The sequence below is a fragment of the Cyprinus carpio genome, chromosome B22 (assembly GCF_018340385.1).
Source record: "Cyprinus carpio isolate SPL01 chromosome B22, ASM1834038v1, whole genome shotgun sequence".
NCBI lineage: Eukaryota > Metazoa > Chordata > Actinopteri > Cypriniformes > Cyprinidae > Cyprinus > Cyprinus carpio.
In genome coordinates, this window is record NC_056618.1 from 26,991,065 (window position 1) to 27,018,788 (window position 27,724).

Below are 27,724 nucleotides of genomic sequence, written 5' to 3' on the forward strand. Positions count from 1 at the left end.
GGCACGACGTATTGGTCCAGTCGGACAACATGACTGTGGTAGCTTATACCAATCGCCAAGGTGGCCTCAGGTCATGTCCCCTGTACAGGATGACTGGATGTCTCCTACTATGGGCACAGAGCTCTCCTCTCACTACGAGCAGTTCAGAATGACCCATGGAGCGGACATGCTGTCCAGGGACAATGTAGCTCCAGGAGAGTGGAGACTACATCCTCAGTCGGTTCAGATGATCTGATCAGTTTTCGGCAAGGCAGAGGTGGACCTCTTCGCCTCCGAAGACAACTGTCACTGCCCAATCTATTTCTCAACACAATGGGATGCTCTGGCCCACAATTGGCCCAACACCCATCTGAATGCTTTCCCTCCGATCGCTCTGCTCCCTCGGGTCATCAGGCAAGTCAAGGAAACTAGATGTGCTCTCCTCTTGGTGGCCCCACTCTGGAGGAACCAATCTTGGTTTCCAGAAATGGTCCAGCTGTAATCGGCAGCCCCATGGCCGATACCACTGAGGAAATACCTTCTCTCGCAAGCACAGGGCAGGATTTGGCATCCCCAGCCCAGTTAAATCCTCCTGGTCCCAGGACTGTGCTGATGTGGGACTTGTCTCTAGTCCTAAGGGCCCTCCCTTTGTGCCACTCCAATCGGCGGACTTACGGGTCATGACGCTCAAAACTGTTTTGCTTTTAGTCTTAGCATTGGTCAAATGAGTGGGTGACTTGCAAGCCCTGTCGGTCAGTCCTTCCTGTCTCGAGTTTGGGCCCAACAACTGTAAAGTCATTCTCCAGCAGTGTAGCGGCAGCACTGAACTCCCTGGTGATCTCCCTGCTGGCCCTTCCTGTAGTGGAGGTTGAACATGGTCAGAACTTATTGAGTTTCTATTGAGCGCTCTAAATTGTTCAGACAGTCTGAGCAGCTCTTTGTGTGCTTTGAAGACCACTATAAAGGGCTGCTGGTCACAAAGCAGAGACTATATCGCTGGATTCTAGATGCAATCACCCTGGCTTATGCCTCAGTGGGCTCCCAGTGCCCTATAGGTGTGAGAGCCCATTCAACTAGAGGAATGGCCTCCTCCTGGGCGTGGTCCAGCAGGTTTTATATTGGTGAGATTTGTCCACATTTGTTAGATTTTATAATTTGGATATCCTTGCTTTCTAGACATGGATCTTATCCATTTAAACTGCTGGTTTCTTCCAGAGGTGGAACAGTATCCCTGACTAATGCTCGGGACTGAGTTTAGCCCTCATGTTTCAGGGGCCCTTAAATTATTGCTTCTAAACTGGGCTCGTAAAGCAGATCATTATGTTTCTGCTCATAGCAAAGCATGATTGGATATCGTTCCCAGAACGCAACGTGAAGTGAACATTCAATAGGGAATGCTCCGGTTACTGAGGTAACCTCGGTTCCCTGAGATAAGGGAACAAGGGTTGCATCATTTGCCGTACTATAAGCTGCTCGCAAATCGAAGTGATTCTGATGAAATGCCGCGTTGAGCCGTCTTATATAGAGGTAGGCTCTGCCCATTCTGGCTGGCTAAAGCACCATTGGTTTGTGCAATAACACAAACCTTGACAAATCAGGCTTTAGTAACAGGGTAAACAGGAGGATAACCCATAATGGAACGCTCGTAGCCAAGGTTACGTCAGTAACCAGAGTGATATGTTATGTTACTGTAGGCTGGATTTCAGGTTATGTTAGGCTAGTTTCTGTTATAGGTTATGTTAGGTTGCATGTTATGATACGCTATATGTAAAGTTATGTTATGTTACTGGAGGTTGGATGTTAGGTTATGTTAGCTTACAGTTTATGTTATAGGTTATGTTACTGTAGGTTGGATATTAGGTAATGTTAGGTTAGCTTATGTTATGTTAGGATTCATGTTATGTTAGGTTATATGTTAAGTTATGTTTTGTTACAATATGTTACTTTAGGTTGGATGTTGGGCTATGTCAGCTATATTATAGGTTATATGTTAGGTTATGTTACTGTAGGTTGGATGTTAGGTTATGTTATATTATACCAACAGAACATGGCATAACATGACAACATGGTATTTCATAAAATACCATAATATATACCAGCTAAATAACCTTGTAATATGTACCTAATTCGCAGTTAAATGTGCCAAATGTGCACAATAACACTTATCAGAAAAGTCTTTAAATGTCTTTAAATGTTTAAAACAAACTTCTGATTTGCAGTGTACACAAGGCCTGAAGGAACTTAACTGCTAACAGTTCTGGATTAAATGAGGTTATTACACTGCAAAGAAAACCAGCTGCTTCAAAATATTCATTTACCTAATTTATGATGGTTGTTAACAATTTCAGCAAAGGCAAACATTATGAAGATTAATGAGGCAACGATTGTAATACAGGAACATAAAACACACATAAATGGCACTAAATTTGGCAGTTTTGAACACAATTTTGCTGTGTTTTTGGTAAATAAAATTGGGAAAACGGCTGCATGAGATGCGTGAATGTGAGCAGACAATGCACCCAGCCGGACTAAATCCCAGCTGTGTTTGAGCTTTTGTGTCTAACTGGGCCATTTTCCAGTAACCTCTTGTGAATTCTTTTGTCACTGTTCTGTGATGAGTACAGGATTTGTCAGGGCATGGGGATTTTTTGATACGCTACTGTAGCGCATGTGATAAACACACTAGGTGACTGAACATAACAGTCAGATCTGAGGGGCCAAGTCATTTTTTGGCTTCTGCTCCTGGAATCTGACCTGCTTTAGAAGAAAATCGGACAGGTCAGCATTTGCACGGGATACAAAACTACCCCCTACTGTATATCCAGTCAGGGTCTTTGTGATCCATTCACAGCTAGGACACAAGGCTGTGTGGGTGTGTGTGGCGAGGGGGTGGTAGAAAGAAGACACAGGAATGCAGTCAATGCTAGTTTGCTCTTTGGCCTTTCAGAGGTAACCAAGCATATCCTCTTAAGCCTCCAGCTTCCCTGCCTCATTCCCTAACATAAAAGACCAAACCTTGGCTGAGTCGCAAAAGACAAGGAAAAAAGGGAAAAAAAATATTCGGGATCATCTTTTCCACTGTGCAGTGGTCCATCTATGGTTGTATCTGGAGACATCAAAAGCTCCATAACATTGTTCTACACTAAAATAAAGGTTTCAGATGGTGTTTTTTTGCAGAGATGCATTAGTAAAAGAACCTTTCAGGGAACCATTTTTGCTTATTTTGAAGAATATTTAATTCTAAAGAACTTTTTTTCCACTATTAAATAACCTTTTCTACAATGTAAAGGTTCCATGGAGGTTCTTCATGTCTTTGCAGGCTTGTATAACTTTCTTCTCATGAACACAAAAAATAATTTTCAAACAGTACCAAAAAAACAAAAAAAAGTACCATCATAACAAACCATAGATCAATGGAAAGCTTATCAAAATTTCAAATAGTTGTAACTTGACCAAATATTGTCCTGTCCTAACAAACCATAGATCAATGGAAAGCTTATTTATTCAGCTTTAAACATAAAAAATGCTTAAGCTGCTGTTTACCATACAACAAAAGAAAATAGTGACCAAAGGATGCTTCAAAAACAATGATGAAGCACCATTCAATGTGATGCATGGAACTTGTTTGCTGTAAGTTTGTGTATTTAAGGACGTTTTGTTGAAAACTAAAGCTTTGGTATTCAGTCGTAATGAAATCATAATCTCTTTGGACCTGGAAGTCTTGATGCTGATAGCCTTCTGATGTGTTTTGTGATTTGTGGGGGTAAACTCCAGAAGATCCATGCGATGCTAATGTGTGTTTTTTCTGAGAATCATCAACTTTGTCATAATTTTTCCAATGCGCAAGTTATTTCGTATAAACATAAAACAGAGTTCTGTTCATTCAATATGTTGTTCCTAGTAAAGATGATGGCAATCCAAGATCTGCAGAACAGATTGAGGTCTGCAATGTCATAAAGGACAAAAAAATAACAGCTCACGGCTTCCGTGAACTTGTTTTGACATTTTTTCCTCCAGTGATACAGCAGAATTAATTGGAATTATGATTTAAACAGTCTCTGGTTTGTTTATTCAAATTTGTAATACCTTTCAGAGGCCAAAAGGAGCTTCCTTGGTGAAGAGACCAGTTCGGACCAGAATGAATTTCTATGCTTGTCCAAATTGGCTATACTGTGTTCTTCAACACATTTTTTTTTCAACTATTCTGATAATGATTTGTTTTAAGATGGTATTACACACATGGGCTGGTGATTTTCTTTCATATAATTGCATGTATGTGACTTGATCTATCTCGCAATTACAACTTTATTTGACATACTTCCAATGTAATTTCACAATATTTAAGCTGTAAAACTCAAAAATGTGTTAAGAGAGGGCTTCCAAAGTTAATTTTTAAAATGTGTTTGTTCTGTTTCTCTTCAAAAAAGCTCGGGCAACTGGACAAAGCTGCATCTGCTGCTCATACGTATTTCCAGGCCAACCCTGAGCATGTGGAGATGGGAGAGGACCTGGAACAGTACAAAGCCCAGAAAGGTGTAAAAGAGGAAGACTTTATTGACCGGGAATCTCGCCCACACCAGGTGAGTGACTGCCAACCCCAATTACGGCACTGCTTAATGCTTCTTGTACCTTCACCAACACCCTACAAAGCCAGAACACCAAGTTCAACATCATGAAGTGTATATTTTTATTTACAGAAAGCCTTCTTTGCTGGGGTGAAGCTCTACGACAAAGGCAACTACGAAGAGTCCGTGACGCTCTTTGAAGAGGCTCTGACTGAGTATTACCATGCCGATGTGGAGTGTCGGGCCCTCTGTGAAGGGCCACAGCACTTTGAGGAGCAGAAACATGTCTTGTACAAATACAACCTCTACGAGCTAATCTCAGGTACAGATGCTTTTTTACTCAGAGCTTTTCTGCTTCCTCCTAATGTGTTAAAGCTATCATCCGTGGTCCTGAGAAGGGTCTGGGAATTTTCCGTTCTCAAGTGGTTCTTTGGGACTTTCTATTGTGGATATCATGTTTCTGAGCTATTTGTGATTCCAGAAATGGAGAACTTCCTGTTCTATGACCTCTATGTAAGTCATTTCTGAGTAGGCAAGAGATACATATGTTTGACCTAAGTTTGAAATACAATCGGTTTTTGTTGTCTTGACAGGCAGTTCATGATAGTACAACAATGAACAGCTTCAAAGTGTGTGACATATGGCTGCCCTATACAGTGTTTTGAACATACAACTTACAATTTAAAAAGCTTCTTTGGATCAAAGCTGAATTCACTTTTATGATTTATTATTTATCAATACAAAAGTTTAACTTCAGCCTGTGAAGTTGCACAGGAAAAAGTAGCTTGTGTCCGTTAAGCATTCATAACATGAGCCATGTTTTGTCTGGATTGCATTCCTGCACAAAACCAGACTACTGTTTGAAATTCAGCAGGCCACACGCAGTCCAACTGACCTCAGTTATAAAAAACATAACCATTTAATGCTAATATAAAATGACGGTATATTTAATGTGTTTAGCTTTAATTTAATGTTTAGTTTTTCAGTGTTTATTATACACACCTGTGATCACACATCAAATGAATTCTATTTTAATTAGTGACAAGTATGTTGCTTGGTGATTACAAACAGCCAACGTTAATTTAATTTGTGCTCAGCTGGTCATTTTCTCAAAATAAACCCAAACAGGGTGATCATTTTGCATCATCCTCATAGATTCAAGTGACTCATTAATCAAAAGCACTATCTTTTAAATGTTTGGGAACAGTAAGATATATTTTTAAAGAAATTATTAATATTATTTCAGGAAGGATGCAATAAATTGATCAAAAGTGACAGTAAAGAAATGTATAATGTTACAAAATATTATTTTCTAATAAATGCTGTTTTTATTTGAACTTTTTTTAAAGAATCCTGAAAAGTTATGCATCACGGCTCCCACAAAAATATGAATCAGCACAACTAATTTCAAAACTGATAATAAAAAATTTGCTCAGAAAATCAGATCATAAAGAAAATCATAAAGGATCATGTGACACTGAAGACTGGTGTAATGATACTAAAATTTCAGCTTTGATTACATTTTAAAATATATTTAAATACTGTAGAAAACAGCCATTTCAAAATAATAAAATTTCACAATATTTCTATGTTTACTGTATTTTTTATCAAATAAATACAGCACTGGGGCTCGTTCTTTGTACGTTGCTTATTACATCCAAGATGAACTGTCACATCCAAGATGATATCGTCGCGCTAATCAGGATCTGGCTAATTTGATTCTTCGAACGCACCTGTTGTTGATGATTGGATAGAGTTATCTAAGATAATTGCGCGTTCATGGGTTGGTTTAAAAGGGGTTATGTATCGATACTTGAAACCATGATCAGCAATGCAGCAATTAGCTGGCGGCAAGACGGCAACATAATGACATCATATAATTAAAAAAGACACCTGATGAAAAATTTGACAAATTTCTGGACTTTTATAAGGAAACAGCCAAGTGAACAAAACTAAATGTTATAATAGATAAATGAAATGTGTTTTTATTTTATTTTAATTTACATGCAATTCACGATTTCTAATATTTGTACAGACGTTACATTTTTATTTCAATGTAGTAATTAGCAATTCATTTAATTTTATATTTGAATGGGATTTGTTATGTGGCAGCATTAATTCAAGTTTCTTAATGGTCAAGATCATGTTATCTGCATCTCCTGCGCTCCATCAAGCCACTCCCATAATAGCTGTCAGCACACAAATTAATGCACGACTCTACATTATCTGTATAGCATGTAAGACTCTAACACAATTACGAAGTAATTATTTTATGATGAATAAATCTTTCAGTGAGTAAAACTGGCTGTGTTAAAGACTACATAACGTTATTATATTATCTTTAAAACATTTTTTTTAATTATTATTATTTTAAATTATTGTCCCTGGATCAGTAGGATGCTCTTATAATAAAGTAGCGGTGGTTGCGGACAGATTTTAAGTATCAATTCTGCTTAAAAAGATGCAGTCTAATCCTGTTGACATGAAATAAGCTGCTGCAGAGCAGTTTTAAGCTTACAGACCTGTTGCTTTGACAGCAACTCCGGAATGAGCTTCCAAGATCATGCCAAATCATCAACAATCAAATCCAGCTAACTGAGTTAGTGACGTACGAAAAACGGGACCCTGGTGTGCAAAGAGACTTCTTTCAAAACTTAAAAAAAAAAAAAAAATTTAAAAAATCCATCATATTCATAGTTATTGATACAGATCTCACAATGCTGGCTAGTAGTTTTTAGCTGCTTTCCGTTAAAGCTGTCACATTTCAGTAAAATTGCTGTAATAGTTGCATAATAGGCACTAAATTAAGCTAATATAACTAACTGACATCTTTTAACCATGTGAAAGTCCATAAAAGTCAAACAGGGAGTTGTAATTCACTAACACATATGCCATAACATCCCCCTAACATTTGGCTTCTAAAACAGTGCATGTCATTGAGCTGCCATAATGGTTCTTAATTATTGCTGATTGCATTTAACTTATTAAGGAAGGATGTGAAAGACTGTTGCATGATTGACATCTGTTTATGGCCTAAATGTGAAGAATTGCCCGGTCGTGAGGGGACTTGTTCTTGTCAGTGTTTCTGACGTTAGCTTCGGGGGGTTTTTTTATTTTATTTTTTTTGCATGATGGCATGTCTCAGACTTAAGCAAGGAATCCCTGGAAAATATTCAGAATGATGTCACTGACATTTTCTGTCCTTTGGGTGTGTTTGTGCACATTAAAGGATCTAAGCGCATATGTGTCTGTATGTTTTTGTTAGAATGGAGACATTGTTTAGGGATTGTGGGACTGGACACTTTTTGGTATGCAATGACATGAATCTCTGCTACAATTATGGAATCATTTTCTGCTGTATGAACAAAAGGTCTTTTAAAGCAGATGGGTTGGTCATCATCATGTTTTTCATGGTTTCTAGGTTATCATTGTTATATTTACAAAAGAAGTCAAGAGCTAGTTACATGCCTTTGTGAATACATAAATAGACTAACACAGAACAAATTCGACAAATAGCATCTCCATCCCATAATTCGCCTGTTAAACCCTCTTTTGACAGCAGCTCTTACTCATCTTTTTCATTTTTGAATCTGTTTGCACTTTCATGTGGGATCAATCTGCCTACAACCCATCCACCACATCATAAAACCCTTTAAAGTGAGTTTTGAGTCTTCTCAGCTGTCTAATTTAATCTTCAACCTTGTCCACATGAAATACACCAGCACCTCTGATTGAACATCTTTGATTTGATCCCAGTTAGATGATCTCACTCCATGTGCTCTGGGAAAAGACATGGATCATATTTTCAACTACATCAACCAGAATTACAGTGTGTTATTAAGCCATTAGATGTATGACATCAAAGTAGCGCGAGAGCTAGAGAGCAGAGCAGATGGCTCCATGCTTTCGAATCACTGTCACGGTACTTTGACAGAATTTCTTAATTTATTCATAACATTTCTTTAGAATATGAAATGGTCTTCACAATAAGAAAAAATAGTTTTCTTAAGAACTATTAACTGAAAGATTCTCTGAGGAACCAAAAATGGTTTTTCTCTAGGCACTTTCACACTGCATAGTTCTAAGACCTCAGTTCTAGGAACACTAAACCCCTCCTCCACTAACATTTCGCTCCGTTCTCAACTCAACTCGCCTCGTCTCGTCTCGCTTTTCGCTCCTTTTTCCATTGCAGATAGTACCTACACAATACTACCTGGTCGGCATAGTGACACCGCTGGAAACTGCCGTGACGTAATCTTCTACGCGTCACATACCCGTTACCCACACACACAGGACAATGGAGGAAATTGAGTGTATGCTGTTTTTGATCCTCAGGATGTGGCTGTTTCTCACAGCAAGAAGACAAACATTGTTTCTGGAGAGGCTGAGGGCAGCAAAATGAAACACTGCTGGCGGGGTTATTCAGGATACTCCGTTTGGCGCATGTAATGATGACGCAGTGAATAGTAACGATTTTCTCTGACCAATCAGCAGTCTGTCCTGTTTTCACATCACGTTTTAGTATAGCCTCAGCTCCCTCAGAACCTCACCGGAGGTGATACGAAAAAAAGTACCTGGAAGCAGGTACAGGTACAACTTTTACACAGTGGAAAACCAAACAAAGGCGAGTCGAGTCGAGCTGGTACTGTGTAGTGGAAAAGCGCCAATAGCCTGCAAGCATTTTCGCACCAGTAGTAGGAACTCTTAAGCAACCAACAGCAACGTCTTTATTCGCAGCATTTACAAACATAAACAAATGGTTTTAGATGCTACTCTGATGTAGGAACTAATTTAGTTCTCCCAAACAGAGTTTCTAGAACTAAAACTGTTTCTAGTTCCTGTGGTGCAAACATGCCAAGAAGTGGGTACTTCCACCAATAGCTCTAGGAACTATGAAAAGGTTCCTCCAGTCCAAAACCCCCTCATGAAGAACCTTCATTTTTAAGAGTGTAACATCCATGGAATCTTTCCATTACACAAAAGATTTTATAGTGGAAGAAGTTTCTTCAGAGTATTAAATGGTCTTCACAATAGGGCCTTTCGGACCGCAGGAACCTTTTCATACTACCAGAACTAATTGTGGAAATACCTACTTTTGGGCGTTTTCGCACCGCAGGAACTGGGTGCGATTTTAGTACCGGACTGCCTTTTTCGAGAATCAAATAAGCTCCTACTCCAGAGCAGGGTTTAACCAGCACAACTGGTGCTACCCTTGACATAAGCATACATTGATTAGCCAGACACTTTCGAAAACGCCCTCAACCACCATGATTTAAAACGCTGTGTAACATACTGTAAACATTGTGTCAACTTATTTCGCAAGTATGACAAACAGCAATAAATATACGGACGCTGAAGTGCAGGCACTTGTAGCAAATGTAGCACTGCCAGTTGTCGTTGGAGATCCTTAGTCCTCTTTTCCGTTCTTTCAGTCACTTTACATATACGTCGACATTCCATGTCCATTATTGGGAAACCCGCGAGACACAACAAAAAACACAGCTCCGATCACAGTGTCCTCCATCCTCCTGTTGTTAACGTTCTTCTTTGTTAACATTGTTGAAAGCCGCGCACAAATGACATCGCTGTCGACCGGCTTACGTCACGCCCTAGTACACACTCTCGGTGCGAATGCAACCCTTTAAATGGTACTGGGAAACAGTTCGCGTGAAATCTTTCCAGTACTTTAGTACTGTACATTTAGTTTAGTGTGAAAGGCCCTAATAAGAAAAAGATAGTTCTCTCAAGAACAATTCACTGAATGGTTCTTCTTTAGCATCACTGCAAAACACCTATTTTTGAACCTTTGTTTTTATGAATGTAATCAGAATCAGAATGAGCTTTATTGCCAGGTGTACACATACGAGGAATTTGTTTTCATGACAGAAGCTTCCGCAGTGCAACAGAATGACACACCGACAGAACAAAACAACAGATAATAAAAAAATAAAAAAAATAGAACAAATAAGGAATAACAATATACAAACTGACAGTTGTATGTGCAGGTATATTACAATAGACAATTTTGTATGTACAGGTATATTATGTGCAAATTTGAAGTGTAGAATAAGTATGTGTGTTAGATAAATAAGTGTATGAGTGTATAAATAGTGATGGCATATAGTTCAAATTCAAACATCTGTTTGTGTTGTAACTTTTTCTGGTAACTGGTTCAAGATGGAGAATACGAACTGACTATTGGGATCAAGCTAATTTGAACTTGAGACCCCTCATCTAAATCATGTTGAACTTTGTCTTCCAGATCATTACACACAGGTTCTTCACTGTCAGCACGAGTGTGTCCGAGACTTGGCTACGCGCCCCGGTCGCCTGTCACCCGTGGAAAACTACCTGCCACTGCATTATGATTACCTGCAATTTGCCTATTTCCAAGGTAAACCTCTATACATGTCAAAACTAGCTTGAATGAACATTCTCTCCTTCACAGTCTTGGAGTACTTCACAAGTCTCTGGGTTTGATTTTGTATCTGACCCCAATTCTCTTCTTGGATCTTGGACTCAGGATAGAAGATATTGGCTACAACACAACTGACTTACATCAGTCAAAATGTAGAATTAGTCAGTATTGGAAAGAAAATGTCAGCGGTAATTATAATCAGATTAAAAGCACCTTTAATTTTGAAATGACAAAACCTCATTAATCATAAAATTACTCGCTCTAAAGGAGAGGGAGAGTCTGATAAATATTTCAGACTTGATTAATTTCTTCTTGGAAATGTCAAAACAGAACTTTTCCTTCCACTTCAAGAAAAAGAGCTGTGAGATGAAATTTTTTAGTATTACTGCTTATTGTTCATAAAATGGCAAGTCATTCAGGTGTGTGTGTGAGTGCGGTCTCTGTAGCAAGTCTCAGAGCCGTGTGTTTCCACTCGCTCACCCCTGTGGTGTTTGTTCCATTGTGGTCACTGGCCTGGAATGCGAATGTTTCCGAGCATGTGTGGAAAATAAAGCATGTTTAAGAAATAAACGTGACTGTGGGAAAAGATGACTCCAAAAAATCAGACAGCCTCAGAGGATGAATAATCTCCCAAGATGAGCCAAGAAACAGAACCCTGGTGGCTTCATCAACACTGAATATCTGTTTCGTTTCTCTATGTTTTCAGCTGGGAGGAATGAAGAGGCGTTGGAGTGCGCGCTGACCTACCTGTTTTTCCACGAAGGCGAAGAGTTCATGACTGAGAATATGGAGTATTACAGGGAGGTGCTGGGACATGATGGCCAGCCTCGTAAGGTGAGACATGGAAGTGCAAGATGCAGAAAACTTAAAACAGGAAATTAAGTCATAGAGAGGAGCCCTGCAGACCCCCATGACTGTGTAAAGGTTAATAGGTGTTTTACAATATCAGATAATTTGACATTTTAATGGCAAGCCAAGGTTAGTTCAGGTTGTAAAATGTCATGTGGTGCCTAAAAGTATATTCATGAATGAGTAATTCATGTTCGTGTTCAGCAACTTGATATAACACAGACTTATTTTTAACTGATATATATATATAGTTTTTATTAATATTTTAAATTAGATTTATTATACATTTTCTGTTTCCATTTTAATTTTAAGTAAAGTTTTAGCAATTTTGTTGTGTATTTTGCATGGAATTTGTTTCTGCCACTGAATAACAAAAAAATGAAAAAAGTAATTGCAACTTTTTTCTCACAATTTCTCATATTTTTTCCCTCAGAATTGTGTGATATAAATTTGCATTTGTCAATAAATAAAGTATGAATTGTGAGTTAAAAAGTATATATATATATATATATATATATATATATATATATATATATATATATACACACACACACACACACACGTATAAATATAAATATATATATTTATATGTATAAATACAAATACACATATATATATATATATAAACAAAAAAAAAATACATATAAATATATATACATATACACATATACATATACACATTAATAATATATATATATATATTTAATCCTGTGGTAGAAACTGGCTTACATTTTTTTTGTCATATTCTGTTTAATATGACTATATAGTTTTTGATTTTTATTTGAATTAAATATATATATATATATATATATATATATATATATATATCTATATATGTATATATATATTTTTTTTTTTACCTGGTTGCACCACGTGACATTTTTTTTAATTAAGACAATAATCTCAATAATCTGCTTTACTCAGATGTACATCACATGCAAGAAAAAAAAAAACTTAACTTTCGTTACATCATAACATAATTCTTGAACATGGTTTAATGTTTTCCAAAACTGTATAAATACAAAAAGTTAATTTCTAAGAACATGGTACATTTTTATAAATATTTTTCCTTTTCTTTATCTCGGACATTCTTAATTCATTGAACCAGATGCCATTTTACAGTCATGATAGATCAAATTTGCTTGATACGTACGAGCCATCGACAAACTGTTTATAGAGACATTTATTGTTCTCAAGATCTCAGTTTATTGTTTTCAATCTCAAGATCTCCTGAGATAGACCCAATTTACATTTTTTTTTCCTTTAGTGGATGCTTGTCTTTAAAGTAAATTACCATATATTAGCAACAGTCCCCAATGAGCAAGTTTAAGTTCATAATGTTGATAGTTCTTAGGTCACAACGTTTTGACAGATCCAGATCTTCCCAGTCCAGATCCAATACAAAATCCCTATAGTAGACTTGTTCCCCAAGTGCAGAATTTGGCAGGATTCCAGCGTGCATAAACACACTGGAATAATCATGTGTTTAGTGGGTTTGGATTTCGAGATGTACAGTAGTGACTGCACGTACTCTTGAACCATCCCAAAGAGTCTTTCGCTGGAAAGCCTGGAAGCTATTAGCACTGTAAAAGCCACATGATTTGGTAAGTCAAGAGCCAGAGGGCTTGAATACATCTTTCACTGCAAGATCCTTAAGTTCTTACCTCATAACAACCAAGTACATTCTTTTCCACCCCATTGCAGAGTGTTTCCATCGATCTGGCTTGCTGCCACATCTGATTGCTCGATTTCTAGTTCCCCTGGGACCTTGTTAACCCACCGCTGAGATACTGTGCTGACAGCATAGTCTTCTCAAACAGGGAGCTGTGTAAAAGAGTTTCACCGAAACACTGCAAAGCTCCCTGAAACAATTAGCGAGCTGTTTGCAATCGAAGAACACGAGGCCGCACATGCTACCAATGTAACTCTTCCCCCAAAAGGGCACCAAGGCTGCCATTTCATGTCGTCTCAACCACACTTAGAAGCAGCAGACTTTGCTCCATTTATAATAATTAGCTTTAAATGAGTGCCAAAGACCACTAATAAAAAGTCCTGGAATAAGCCAAGAGAAATCACACAGGTTGTGGAACGAGCTTGATTTGGGAAATACAGAAATCTCACTATTTTTTATGCCTTAGGAAGCTGAACAATATCTAAGGCGGCACAAACAGGAGTTAGACCTGCTCCTCATCGGCAGCAGTAATCTTGGAGTGCCCTATATTGAAGGGGTAAGTTCACAAAATCTCAAGTCTGTCATTTCTTTCTTTCTATGCCTTTATAAGAAGGGCTTTGATCGACTTGATCATTACCTATTATTAGACAAGATGTATGCAATTGTTTTTTTCCCTCTCTGTTCTTTATTGTTGTTTAATTCTTATTTACATAACAAAACAATGTGTGGTTATCCAAGGGAAACAATCTGATTTATATATTCAAGAAAGAGGTGTACCACATGGCTCAATATTGATTCCTCTAATTTTCCCCTCCTTTTCCATTTTTATCAATGATCTTCCCTTAGTTCTTTCACATTATTCTTTTCATCTTTATGCTGACAATACTGTCACTTGTATTTCAAATCCCCACTTAACTCAAATTCAAAATATAATCCAATCAGATTCCAATGCTTTGCAAGCAGAAATGTTTCAGTCTTGTAACAGCTGTGACAGGGAACAGGTGCGCCTGTAAGATTTGAGATTACACAACCAGCCTACATCGCCCCCTTGTGGTGGGATCATTAAACAAGGCTAATATAATAAAGGCATATCTCTTCATAATGTTTTTACTGTACGTTTCTATTTGTTGTTTCTCCTCAGCATTACTGGAGCATTTCGGGCGGTAGAGAAGATGCTAACAGGTAGGCGTTTTCATTAATATAATAAAGCATAATAATAATGTTCAGCACTTATGTGTTGAATGTGTCTCTTTAGGATTCCTTCTGGTACCGATGGCTGGATGGACTATGTGCCAATATCAGCAAAGAGAAATGTCACAATGTCTGTGTTACATGAGCTGCGAGAAGGTGATATACTGTTTCTGACTTTTAAACAACCTTAAAATATTGTAATAGACAGAACCATACACATAACTTGAACAAAATGCAAGAGGGACCAAAATAGGTGAAAAGCTACATTTGTAATCCGCCCAAATATGAAAATCCTGTCATTATTTGTTTTATGAAGCTCTTTTCCATACCACGCCACATTATAGAGATGCTACAAAAAATGGCAGAACTGTTATACTGAATACTGTAGAAACAATAAGCTGGTTCAGCATTTTACATTTTTTTTACATTTTTTTTTTTTTTACATTTATGCATTTAGCAGACGCTTTTATCCAAAGCGACTTACAGTGCATTCAGGCTAACATTTTTTACCTAACATTTTAGTTATATTTCCATCAATGTTACAATGTTGTACCATTTGTATTGGTTATTAAATGTAATTTTGTGGTTGTGTACGTGTGTATGTGAGTATAGGAGGTCCATTGCTGTATGAGAATGTACGACTTGTACAAAACTCTGACACCCTGAATGGAAATCAGAGGGTGCTTTTTGATGATGTCATCAGTGAGGACGAGTGCTCTGAGCTCAAACATCTGGCACATGTGAGAGTCTAACTTCTGTTATGTCATTCTCAGAGTATAAAACTAATCAGTTCATGTTGTATAGAATTTTATTTAATTTTCTGCCAGATGTGCTATAACTTTACAGTTAAGTACTTTGACTGATCGGGTTGTTATATCAATGTTGCCTTAGACTGTCACTGCAGCTGGTGACGGCTACAAGGGGAAAATGTCACCTCACACACCAAATGAGAAATTCGAAGGGGCGACAGTATTGAAAACGCTGAAGGTAAGAACACTGACTGACACAAAATACAAATAGTGCGATACATAAATCCAACATTAAAATAAAGTGTTAGCATTTTGCTAAGCTAACAGCATGAAAAACAGTTCTCAACAGTATTGTTATTTGGAATTTAAATGAACTATAATTACAATTTCCAATTATTATTATTATTATTATTATTGTGTATTTTTTTAAGATTTATGTACTTTTTGATTGGACAAAATCCAAAATTAAACAGTAATGAATGTTATATCATTAATGATTCATTATTTGTCGGTGCTGATACCCTTATGTGCAGTGCACTGACATAAAACGTTGATGCACTGTGGGCATCCCAAGTTTGAATCCCGGATTGAGGACCTTTTCCTATCCTGCCTCCTCTCTCTCCCACTTCACTTCCTGTCTCCTCTAGACTGTCCTATCACAGTAAAAGCAAAACGGGCAAAAATAAATCTAAAAAAATAATAATAATAATAATTATTCATTATTTATCTTTGCAGTATGGCTACGAGGGACGAGTTCCTTTAAAAAGTGCCCGCCTCTTTTATGATGTCAGTGAGAAGGCCAGGCGGATAATTGAGTCATACTTCATGCTAAACTCTACTCTGCATTTCTCATACACACATTTAGTGTGTAGGACCGCCATATCTGGTACGTCACCTCAGCTCTCAGTTTCTACCTCAGATTAAACCACATTTGGATTACTTAAATCAGAATATACTACACATAATGCTGCGTCATGATGTATATATATACTTGCTCTATTAGTCAACATTAGAAGTGGATCAAAACCTTTCATCAAAGTTGTTCTAAAACAAAGTCTTTGATGACTTTGATTAACTTTTCTGATCCACTTCAAATTTGTTATATATTTGTCATATTTCTACATAATATATATTGTTAAACATAAACACATATATATATATATATATATATATAAATCATTATATATATATAATTTTATAATATATAATATAGTATGTATTATATAATTTTATAATATATAATACAGTATGTATTATTTATGATATATAAATATTAAGTTAATTATTAAATATTAATGTTTAAATAATCAATATATTTATAATATTACATCATATATGTTTCTTTTTCCATCTTTTTTAATAATGTTTTATTTATATATTTTATCAGGTCAGCAGGACCACAGAAATGACCTCAGTCACCCAATACATGCTGACAACTGTCTTCTGGACCCAGAAGCGAATGAGTGCTGGAAAGAGCCGCCTGCTTACACCTACCGAGACTACAGGTAAGAATAAAGTGTTCAAACTGCTTTAAAACCCTCTTCAGTACTCAAAATAGCTGTACTTTAAACTAAATGTGAGCCTGCTTAGGCATCATTGTTAGTCATTTAAAAAGTTTTACACAAAGCAGTTCATATTAATGATATTTTGTCTCTCTTTTTTTTCCGGTCATTCAGTGCCCTGCTGTATCTGAATGGGGATTTTGATGGCGGAGAATTCATCTTTACAGAAATGGATGCCAAGACTGTCACCGTAAGGAAAAATTACTGTGCTTTTTGCTCATCTGTCATCTCAGGTAGAGTTTGGCATTTAAGTGCTCTGTTTTCCTGTCACAGGCCTCAGTGAAGCCCAGATGCGGGCGGATGGTGGGGTTCTCATCCGGTGGTGAGAATCCACACGGTGTGCGAGCGGTCACTAGGGGGCAGCGGTGTGCTGTGGCGCTCTGGTTCACTTTAGACCCCCTCTACAGGGAGCTGGTGAGGAATCGTGTTTGTCTGTCATAAAGAGCACATTCAGTCTTTGTTTAGGTTTTAGTAACATATTAACATGTTGGCATGTTTGTATTTATGTCACTAAAATTCTGTCTAGTAGGAAAATGTAATTTAAGAGGAAGTGGAATTTTCCATTGTACATTAAGCACAAGTTCTGAGCCACATATGGCCACCTGTACAGAAGTGTTATACCCACCAGTGAAGTTTCAAACCACCAAACCACTTCCTGTTCTCACAATACACTAAAATGATGCCCATCTTTCTTATATACACTAAGCGCACATGTTTCTAAGGCCTTTGACCTGGAGTATTTCTACACACATCTCAGTGAACCCTGACCACTTTAAATGAATGAATATCTGTGCTGTACCTGGCATGACTTGCACACTGTTATAGGGGTCATATCATAATTTTTATTTATATATATTGTATTATCAAAACTTCTATAACAGCACAAAACCTTCTACTTAGTCAAAAAAGACCATTTAAAAATACAGTACTTGGACTTGTGGGGCCCTATCATACACCCGGCGCAATGTGACGCAAGGCGCAGCGCAAAGTGTGTTTGCTAGTTTCAGTCCGGCGCCGTTCGCATTTTCCCATCCAGCGCCACGTCATTTAATTAGCAAATGCATTTGCGCCCATTTGTGCGCCCATGGGCATGCTGGTCTAAAAAAGAGGTGTGTTCAGGCACATTGCTATATTAAGGAGCTGAAAATAGACTGCGCACTAGACCAACTCAAACCTGGTCTACAGTCTGGCGCAATGTTTTTCTTTGTTATTTAAAGAGCGCGTTAGTATAGGCGGGTCCACAACGCGTGTACATGCTGCTTATTAAACACAGGGACGCACAGCAGCACACAAACAGGCTAATTAAATATAAAAATGCCTACATGTCATAATGGATAGTCATCGCATGTATCAGAATTAGGCTATCTATTTGCTCGCGCACGAGCAGCTCCGTTTCTGCCGTGTAAATAGCAAATCCGTCATGGCACGAGCGCAACTGGCTCTTAAAGGGGATGGAAGATGAGACTCTGATTGGTTTATTGCACGTTATGCCCAAAAAACGGCCATTACTCATTAAGAGAATAGGGACAACCCGTTTAGGCCATGCACCCGGGCGCGCCAACCGTTTTTCCGTCATTAAAATAGCAAAAGTGGATTTGGACGCCCTGAGTGCACCTGCGCTGTGCGCTTTACACTTTGCGTTTAGATCGTTAAAATAGGGCCCCTGATATCTAAAACTTAAAAAAAAAAAACATCAGTGGTTCCCAGTTGTGGTCAGGTTATACGGAGGAAGTAAGATGTTCTGCACTTCTACAGAACCAAGCATTCACACAGATATTTTTTTTTTCTGTGACACATACCCCCTCAAATTTTGAAGACAGGGATTTGGTTTGCTTCCGAAATAAAAGTTTTTAATAGTAATAATTTAAAATGTTTAATTTGAAAACTTTTAACCTTTTTTCAGATTGGGTTAGGGTTAGGGTTAAAAATACTGTACATGCGTTTTCTTTCTCATCTGTTCACGTTCACTTAAGACAAAAATGCCTGTGTTTATTAAAACACATTAAAATTAGAACTCAGCGCAAACAGGGCGCAAGTTCTTTCCATTCCTGCAATTAAATCGTTTTAAATCACATTAAAATGTGAACGCAGTAATCACTAAACAGAATCGAAATGACGCTCTAAAAAGAAAACACATTTCTATAAAAAACCCAACCGGTTTTTCGATACCCAACCCTGTGTGTGACAGATCGCTGTATAAATGCTTCAGTTCAAATGGCAGCGCGGTCTTTGCTACTAGTTTTAACGCAAAATAAACATGAATGAACGTCTCATGCGGCATGCCTCATGTAATTGCTCAGTTACTGTTTCAACCATGGAAAGATAATGAAATAAAACAACTTGTAAACAGATTGTCACATAGCATTTCATTTACCTCAGGCATGTCATCAGTGTCCTCAGCTCATGAGTTCGCTAGAGAAATTAAGTCTAGAGGAGAGCATTTCACAAAATATTAGACTATTACTCATTATATTTGACTTTACCTGTTTGTGATGTCTTAATTATTCGGGCCTAATGTACATTTAATAAATTAATCTGTTATGAAACAAGTTATGACAGTCACTGTGTAAATGATTATATTTCAACAACAAATAGAAATTTTATAATTTAGAAGTTAATTTAAAAACTGCTTTATGTATAATTTACACGTTTGCATACAATTTAAGTTGAGTGTTGATTATTATATTTAAAAATAAATAGTAACTAAATTTAAGTTTGGGCTCTGTTGTTAAAGGGATAGTTCATCCAAAAAAATTAAATTTCTGTCATTAATTACTCACCCTCGTGTCGTAAACATGTAAGACCTCCGTTCATTTTCGGAACACAAATTAAGATATTTTTAATGAATTCCGAGAGCTCTCTGACCCTCCCTTAGACAGCAATGTAATTAACACGATCAAGGTCCAGAAACGTAGCAAGGACATCGGTAAAATAATCCATGTGACATCAGGGGTTCAACTGTAATTTTACGAAGCTACGAGAATAGTATTTGTGCACAAAGAAAATAAAAACAACAACTTTATTCAACAATTTGTCTCCTTCGCGTCACCCCAGCACCATAGCAAACTAACCCTTTAATTGTAATCTTATATAGTAATGTAACAGGACTCCCTAGTTTAGAGCAGAGGCTGAGGCAGCTGAGGCTGACGTCAAAACCAAGGCACATACTGAACTGTCATGTTTGTGTACCGTTACACCCCTAGTACACTCCAGATATGGTTTGGTAATGTAGCCTGTCTAGCACCAGTAGTGGGCCTAGGGTGTGCAACAATATTGCAGCCAAAACCAACCATGCAACAGTCCAGGTGGTAAGCCTCTTTGGGGCTTCTCCACATCATAACTCCCACGGATGTGAGAAAGACAGTGAAAGTGGGCTCATTAGAGAACAATAGGTTCCACATTATCCATAGCCCAAGATTTGCACCGGGACCACTGAAACTGACTTTTGCCTTTGGCACAAGCGACCAAATGTTTGGCTACAGCAGCCCGACCATGAATGTTGATTCTGTGGAGCTCCTGATGAGTCGAGGTGCACATTTAATTCTGTAGTGAGTTGGGGAGCTGTGGTTTTGTTTTTTGGATATAATCTAGGTCACATCCCTTTCAGACTGCTTCCTCTTACATTGATGGTTACTCCTGTAGGATGTGGTTTATCCTTTGTGGTAGTATGCCAACATTACCCTGGAAACTGTGGTTCTCAATTCACCACAAAAACATGCTGTCCTGGTTACAGATGCACCAGCAAGACACACACCAACTATTTGTCCTCTTTTGAATCTGTTATGTCTCCCATTATGTTGTGTGGGTTGAATATATGATGCACAGCTGTACTACTGCTATGCTAATGGAGCCTTCACAGTTGGTTTCGCTAATGGAATGTGAAAACAGTGAAGATCGACCACCAGGCCATACATATAGGTGCAAAATATCCAACCTCCAACACTATATTGGCCAGTGTTTTTTTTTTTTTTTTCAGTTTCATTTTTTTCTTTATTAAAATGTAGTACCGTCAGTGCCCTGTAGTTGGCGATATCACTTCTTTTGTAGCAGAAATAAACTGCTGAAGAAAAAGTCAGGTGCTAGGGCTGTCAAAAAAAAAATGTGAATTTTGAATATTCATCGAATTTAATATAAAAATCCATATCTGGATGCAAAAACGTTGATTTTGAATTTTAGGTGAGTGTCAGGCAGCCTTATCAGTGGCACACAAGATGCAATGACGATGTAAGTGTCGTTGCAGTTTAAGTTTTTTTTTTTTTTTTTTTTAGCCTATCCAGTTTATGTGCTATGTTGTTGATTCAAAATACTGCGGAAAAAGAGAACATCAATGCGGAGAAGATGTTGTTTACGTCAAAACTGAAACAAAATGCATATCGCACCCAGTTCTGGCGGTGCGAAAACGCCCAAAAGTTCTGGTACTATGAAAAGGTTCCTGCAGTGTGAAAGGCCCTTTTGTGATTGGTTTTCGGTCCTTTGTATTAAACTATTACATAGGCTACATACATGATGCTGATTTGTTTCTAATTGCTTAAGCAAGTTAATTTATTATATATGGTTAATAAACGTTATTTTAAATATTATGCGCTTTTTTCAAAGATAGTCGTGTTATTTTATTGCTTTTAAAAAACGTGCTATAGTAATATTTTGCTCAATGTGCCCTCTTGTGGCCTCAGTAAAGAAGCCAAAAGCTTTGTTCCCCCCAACTGAAATTATACCTTTTAAATTCGAATATGATTTGAATATTGATAATATGCAAGTACAAAATTTGAGTTAGCCTTTCAGCCATTTTGACAGCCCTACTAGGTACCACTCAAAATGTAATATATAAACTGCAAACACTCATTACAAATGTAGTGGAGTAAAGAGTACAGATACTCGTTGAAAAAAGTAAAAGTTGCTAATATCTTTAAGATACTCAAGTACAGTAATGAAATGCATTTACTCAAATACTTTACACCTCTGGTGATGTGATAAAATATGAGATATAATGTGTTTTAAATCCAATTGCAGGAGAGGCTTCAAGCTGATGAGGTGATTCAAGCCCTTGATAGTCAGCACATGTGGGACCAAGGCCTGCATATAAACCCAAAAGATGAGTTATAGTCCATCAACCAATGGGAGACAAAGCACAGGGTTCACATCATTACTTATTTATTGAATGATCAGAATGATTTTATTTTTTTACTGTGTCATATTTTGTTTCTGACTGTTTGTGAGAATTTTATTATTATTATTATTATTATTATTGTTGTTGTTATTATTAGGCCTATGTGTGCATATAAAATCTCAGTTCACAATTATTCGGTTTCATACCTTTAAAGTCAACATGAAATCAAAATCGACTCAAAATTATTCCATGGTATATCGATTCTGGTATAAAACTGAGTTTTAATGATCCTTTTTCAGTTGAAATATCCTGTTTACATCTAATTACGGAAGTAAAATGGGTTCTCAGTATCTTTTTATGTTGACTTTAAAAGAAACGGGGAACATCATTTCAATCTCTATCAAGGAAAGTATGGTTTGACTTTATTTTTATTGAATGAAATGCCACCAAAGATTGAACTGACACTGTACAACAACATATATACATACTGTAGCTTTTTTAGATGTATTTTATATTCAAGTTGATTTAACTAGACATAATCCAAGCTACCTAACGAAACAGACTATGAAAAATAAGGATTTGCACAGTTATATACTTACTGTATATTCTTCCGTGATATTAACATACAGTAGCTGTCAGTTATTTTAATGGTGGAGTGTAGCTTCCTTCACATTGTGACATCACAGTGCTTTCAGATGAGTTCATTTATACTGTTTAAAAATGAACTGACTCAAGCTATGCTCTAGTTTGATCGTAGACGGCTATAATAGCAAGCATCAGCATTTGATATTAGGAACCTTTTTAATAAAAGATGCTATTTGTTCCTGTTTCAAGGAACTTGAACTTAAATGTGTCATAATAATTTTCCTTTCCTTTCAAATTCACTGACTCGTGTAACATATCTCTCTGTGCGTAGTTGAAATGTGCTTTGCACACTTGCCTCAGCTCTTGTCGAATTTGAACAAGGACGATGGCCACTTTTTCTCACTGATATTTAATTACATGAGTATTTAAGTCTGCTTTTACTGTATGTAATGCACAATGATGTTTGCAATATGTGTTTTAAATTAAAGACTTTATTATACTTAATTATACATATTTGTGTCCTTCACTTGCTCAGAACTTTTGTATACATTAAGTTTGTGATATCAATCAGCATAACAGACTGTTGTACATCTAGAATAACTGGAAGTAGATAAATCCAGATACTTCAAGCACATTCAAGTTACAAATGCTGTGTGCAAAAGGTGGACATTATAGTTTGAACAGTTTAACAGACTCTTCTACAGGAAGAAGGCATCAGAAACTTCTAATTTAACACTAACATATATGTGCATGACCACACAGGAACCCATCTAGACTTCAAAAGCTGTAACCATCAATAAAAAAACATAAAAAACAACAAACAAACATATTTACAAAAGTCTAATTACCAATTTAAATACAAGAATATAAATACTCTACCTTATTCATTGCATATCATAAAATATACTTCCTGTTTGTGTTTAGCAGCAGATCATAAAATGTTTATTTTCCTGACCACAACAGGTGCTTTGATCAGTAACACTCATGGATTGAAAGAACTGCACGTCCATTTGGAACCAAAGTACATTATAGTCAGTCACAATCAGCTGTTTTTTCAGCCAGACGAAAAGTATTTATCAGTGATATGGTACTATAGCAAGACACCTGATTTAGGCTGTGGCTCTGACGGGATACCTAAAGAACAGCTTTTTTATACAGAACGTAATGATAATTGGGCAAAATTAAACATTTATTTAATCAAGACCAATGACAGTGGATGGTACTTCTGCAAGGTTACAAGATATATTCCTGTTCTTGAAGAAAAATGCAGTAATGGAACACAAGTTCTGGTCGGTAAGTACTAAGTAGAAGGACACATGATATTTGCCATGTTAAAGAGAGTCAGTTGTGTGAGGTATTAATTTTTGTGTTATAATTTATAACCATAAGTACGAACGGAGGCATATGCAATTAATAGAGGCCCTCTCTCAATACACACTAAATAGCTCCCTTTTTGTTTTTCGTACAGACACAAAATAATTCTTTCCACTATGCAGTCACTCCAGGATTTTGCGATTTCGTAATTGTCGTAAATTTTCCGCAGAATTTGGTCTTAGACGCGTCCCGTGACATCATCCCAGTGCGCATTCAGTCAAAGAAAGGTTGTTTCTCAGTTCCAAAAATGGAATGAACAGCCTTGCGTTCTCTTCATTACCAATTTACAAGAGCTACATGATATAAATGAACCGAAAGCGGAACAAATCCGCGCTACTGTAGTTTGGGCTACGCAGCGCAGACTGTTTATCTGCTCGAGCCGGAGCCACAGGCTTATCTCGATCATGTGAAACTGATATACACAGCGCTGGGAGATATAGTGAAGAAAGCAGTCGAATTCGCCACAGAATCAACATCTCTGTTAAATCTTGTGAGAAGCATTCAAATTCAGCGCAGAATTCTGTTAAAGCTACAGATACCAGAACAAACACCACTGATGTGGAAACCAGGAAAAACATTGTTCAGTAAACACAAATCTTCACCACCATTCACCATTGATTTAACAGTAAAACTACAGGAACAACTTGTGGCAGAATTGGTCTAATGTTTTCAAGTGATTTTAAATGCTTCACACAACTTTTCCCACCATTTAAAGCTTTAAGTAATACTGAATTTGAAAGTTATTTTTAATGTGATGATATTCGTTCATCCTTCATAGGTTTCCCTCATTTATAAAACTAAAAGTTTCATAATATAGGAAAGTAAACAGTTATTTAAAAAATAAAAAATATATTAAATGACCACTAGTAGATGGCTGCAGAGAAGTACTTATAGGCCATTTCCAAGCCCAAATATATCTATTTTTTGTATTCATTAAATTATATTTAGACTTTATGAATGACAGTAATAAATGTACATTTTATCAGATGTAATATATTTATTACATTTGTAAGACGTCTGCTAAAGATCTGGGAAACATCTGCTGTGTGCTCTGATAAACGTCTCAGAAGCAGTTTTACTTGCATTCTAATAAATGTAACTTAATGGCACTGTTGCTGGTTTTCCTCAAATGGTATTCTGGAGACCTACGGTGGTTCTCAAAGTCAGAAAAGTAATAACAGTGTTAGAAGAATGTTTTCTGTGGTATATTTTCACTGCAAAACAATAAGAAATGTTGCAAATATCACCGCAAATTTTGAAAAAAGACGCAGCAAAATCAATCATAATTTTTTATCAGTAGACACTGAATATATATATATATATATACATACATGACTATGAAATACATATCACACACAAAAAACTGATATACCAGATAAACTGGTATACCTCCTCGCACTAAAATAAACCATCATGTTCACAACAAGCTCAAGATTAACAGTATTCCAATATACTTGTTTTTTTTTTTTAGTTAAGCAACAGACAACAAATGATTTTCTTTTACTAACCACAGCAGGAGGTTTAATCAGTGCACATGAAGAGGAAGAACTGATTGTCCATTAGGAACCAAAGTATGCTGAAGTTTGTGAAGGAGACTCAGTCATTATAAACTGCACTTTTCAGTCGAGTGGAAAGTACAAAGTGAGCTGGCACTATAGCCAGACACCTATTTTAGACTGTAGTTCAGCTTCCAAGATACCTGAAGAACAGCATTTTTTAAAAGAGAAAAATTAATATTGGTCAACACTCAACACTAATTCCATCAAGACCAATGACAGTGGATGGTACTTCTGCCTGGTTACGAGAGAGATTCCTGTTCTTGAACAAAGATGCAGTAATGGAACACAAGTTCAGGTAACCAACACATGTAGAATCACAGCCTGCATAAACACAAAAGACAAGTTATAGTCCATTAGCCAACGGGAGAGAAAGCATGGAATTTCATTATTATTGTTGTTGTGTTGCGTGCATATAAAACCTCAAGTTCTCGTGTTATGTATCTTCCTGCCGAAAGCAGAAATATGAAAATAGAAACTAGCCTCATCTCTTGCTGAATTTGAACAAGGATGATGGACACTTTTTTCTCACGGATATTTACAATTAACAGTTACATTTAATTACATTTGCATTAAACATTTATTTTACTGTCTGTAATTTACAATGTTTGCAATAAAAAAGATTGAGATATACTTGTCCCTGCATTCTTTGTGATACAGATTATGCAATACAAAAAGTAGTGGATGAAATTGGAAGTCTTGCACATTCAAGTTATAAATGGACGTGCACTCTCAGTTTGAAAATATGGTTTCTAGTAGATCTCTTCTACAGGAAGAAGGCATGGGAAACTATTAAAGTAACACTTACATATATGTTCATGACCACACAGGAACCCATCTAGACTTCAAAATCTTTAACCATCACGAGTGAACGAGAACGATTCAAGTTTTCTCATTTGAAGACTCCAGGTGCTGTTTTTGTTTGGAGCAGTTTTGATAAAGTTGAATTACTCATTTACAGTAACTTCATCTTTGTCTTCTTGTTTGACTATTGTTTTATTTAGTCTCAGGGAGATTTATTATTCTGAATACATCTACCGACGTACACATGGATCGATTCTGCTGTACAATCTTTCTTCTTCTCATCAGAGGTGAGATTCATGCTATTTTAAAAGCCTATTTATATACGCAGAGATATTTTGTTAAAGTTCTTATCCAACTAGTATCAACTAACGTTAAAAACATGAAACCATCATGTTCACAAGAAGCTGAAGATCATTAATATTCCAATATACTTCCTGTTTGTATTTAGCAGCAGATCACAATATATCTATTCTTTTCATGACAACAACAGAAGCTTTGATCAGTAACACTCTTCAAGAAAAACAAATGAACGTCCATCTGGAACCAAAGTATGCTGAAGTTTGTGAAGGAGACTCAGTCACAATAAACTGCACTTTTCAGCCGAATGAAAACTACATATTGAGCTGGCACTATAGCCAGACACCTATTTTAGACTGTAGATCAGCTTACAAGATACCTGAAGAACAGCGTTTTTTAAAAAAGAAAAAAGAAGATTGGTCAACACTCAACATTACTTTTATCAAAGCCAATGAGAGTGGATGGTACTTCTGCCTGGTCACACAAGATATCCCAGTTCTCATACAACATTGCAGTAATGGGAGTAAGTTCTGGTAACAAACACATGTAGGATCACAGCCTGCATAAAAGCAAAAGACAATATATAGTCCATCAGCCAATGGTGATGAAAGCACAGGGCTCACAAATGTCAACACATATTTAATGATCAGTTTACTCTGTCTGTATGATATTTCATGGTTTATTTTGCTTTTCGACAGTTTGACAGAGAATTTTATTGCTATTATTATTATTATTATGTGCATATAAAATCTTAGTCCTTGTGTTACATATCTCTGTACTTTGCACACTTGCCTCAGTTCTTGCTGAATTTGCACAAGGACGATGACCACTTGTTTCACTATTATTTACATTAACATTTAAATCAGCTTTTACTTTATGTAATGCATAATGTTTGCAAATGTTATTTTTTTTATTAAAGACTGAGATACACTCACCCTTGCATTCTTTGTGATATATATATACACAGATTATGCAATACAAACACATACAAAATGTATGATCTGTCAAGAAAAAAT

At 36.7% G+C, this 27,724-nt stretch overlaps 1 protein-coding gene across 1 annotated transcript in view; it reads left to right on the plus strand.

Annotated features, from left to right (window-relative positions):
- The window catches only part of p3h2 (prolyl 3-hydroxylase 2), a 52,936-nt gene extending 29,755 nt beyond the window's left edge, over positions 1-23,181 (plus strand). The window contains exons 2-15 of the mRNA XM_042749393.1: positions 4,407-4,559; positions 4,677-4,866; positions 10,807-10,938; positions 11,669-11,796; positions 13,950-14,039; positions 14,625-14,665; positions 14,739-14,830; positions 15,287-15,414; positions 15,566-15,661; positions 16,159-16,309; positions 16,811-16,928; positions 17,100-17,175; positions 17,259-17,399; positions 21,996-23,181. Coding sequence (XP_042605327.1) covers positions 4,407-4,559; positions 4,677-4,866; positions 10,807-10,938; positions 11,669-11,796; positions 13,950-14,039; positions 14,625-14,665; positions 14,739-14,830; positions 15,287-15,414; positions 15,566-15,661; positions 16,159-16,309; positions 16,811-16,928; positions 17,100-17,175; positions 17,259-17,399; positions 21,996-22,088 — 1,629 coding nt within the window. The 3' untranslated portion in view covers positions 22,089-23,181. The remainder of the gene's footprint in view (positions 1-4,406; positions 4,560-4,676; positions 4,867-10,806; positions 10,939-11,668; positions 11,797-13,949; positions 14,040-14,624; positions 14,666-14,738; positions 14,831-15,286; positions 15,415-15,565; positions 15,662-16,158; positions 16,310-16,810; positions 16,929-17,099; positions 17,176-17,258; positions 17,400-21,995) is intronic.
- Positions 23,182-27,724: the final 4,543 nt, after the last annotated feature.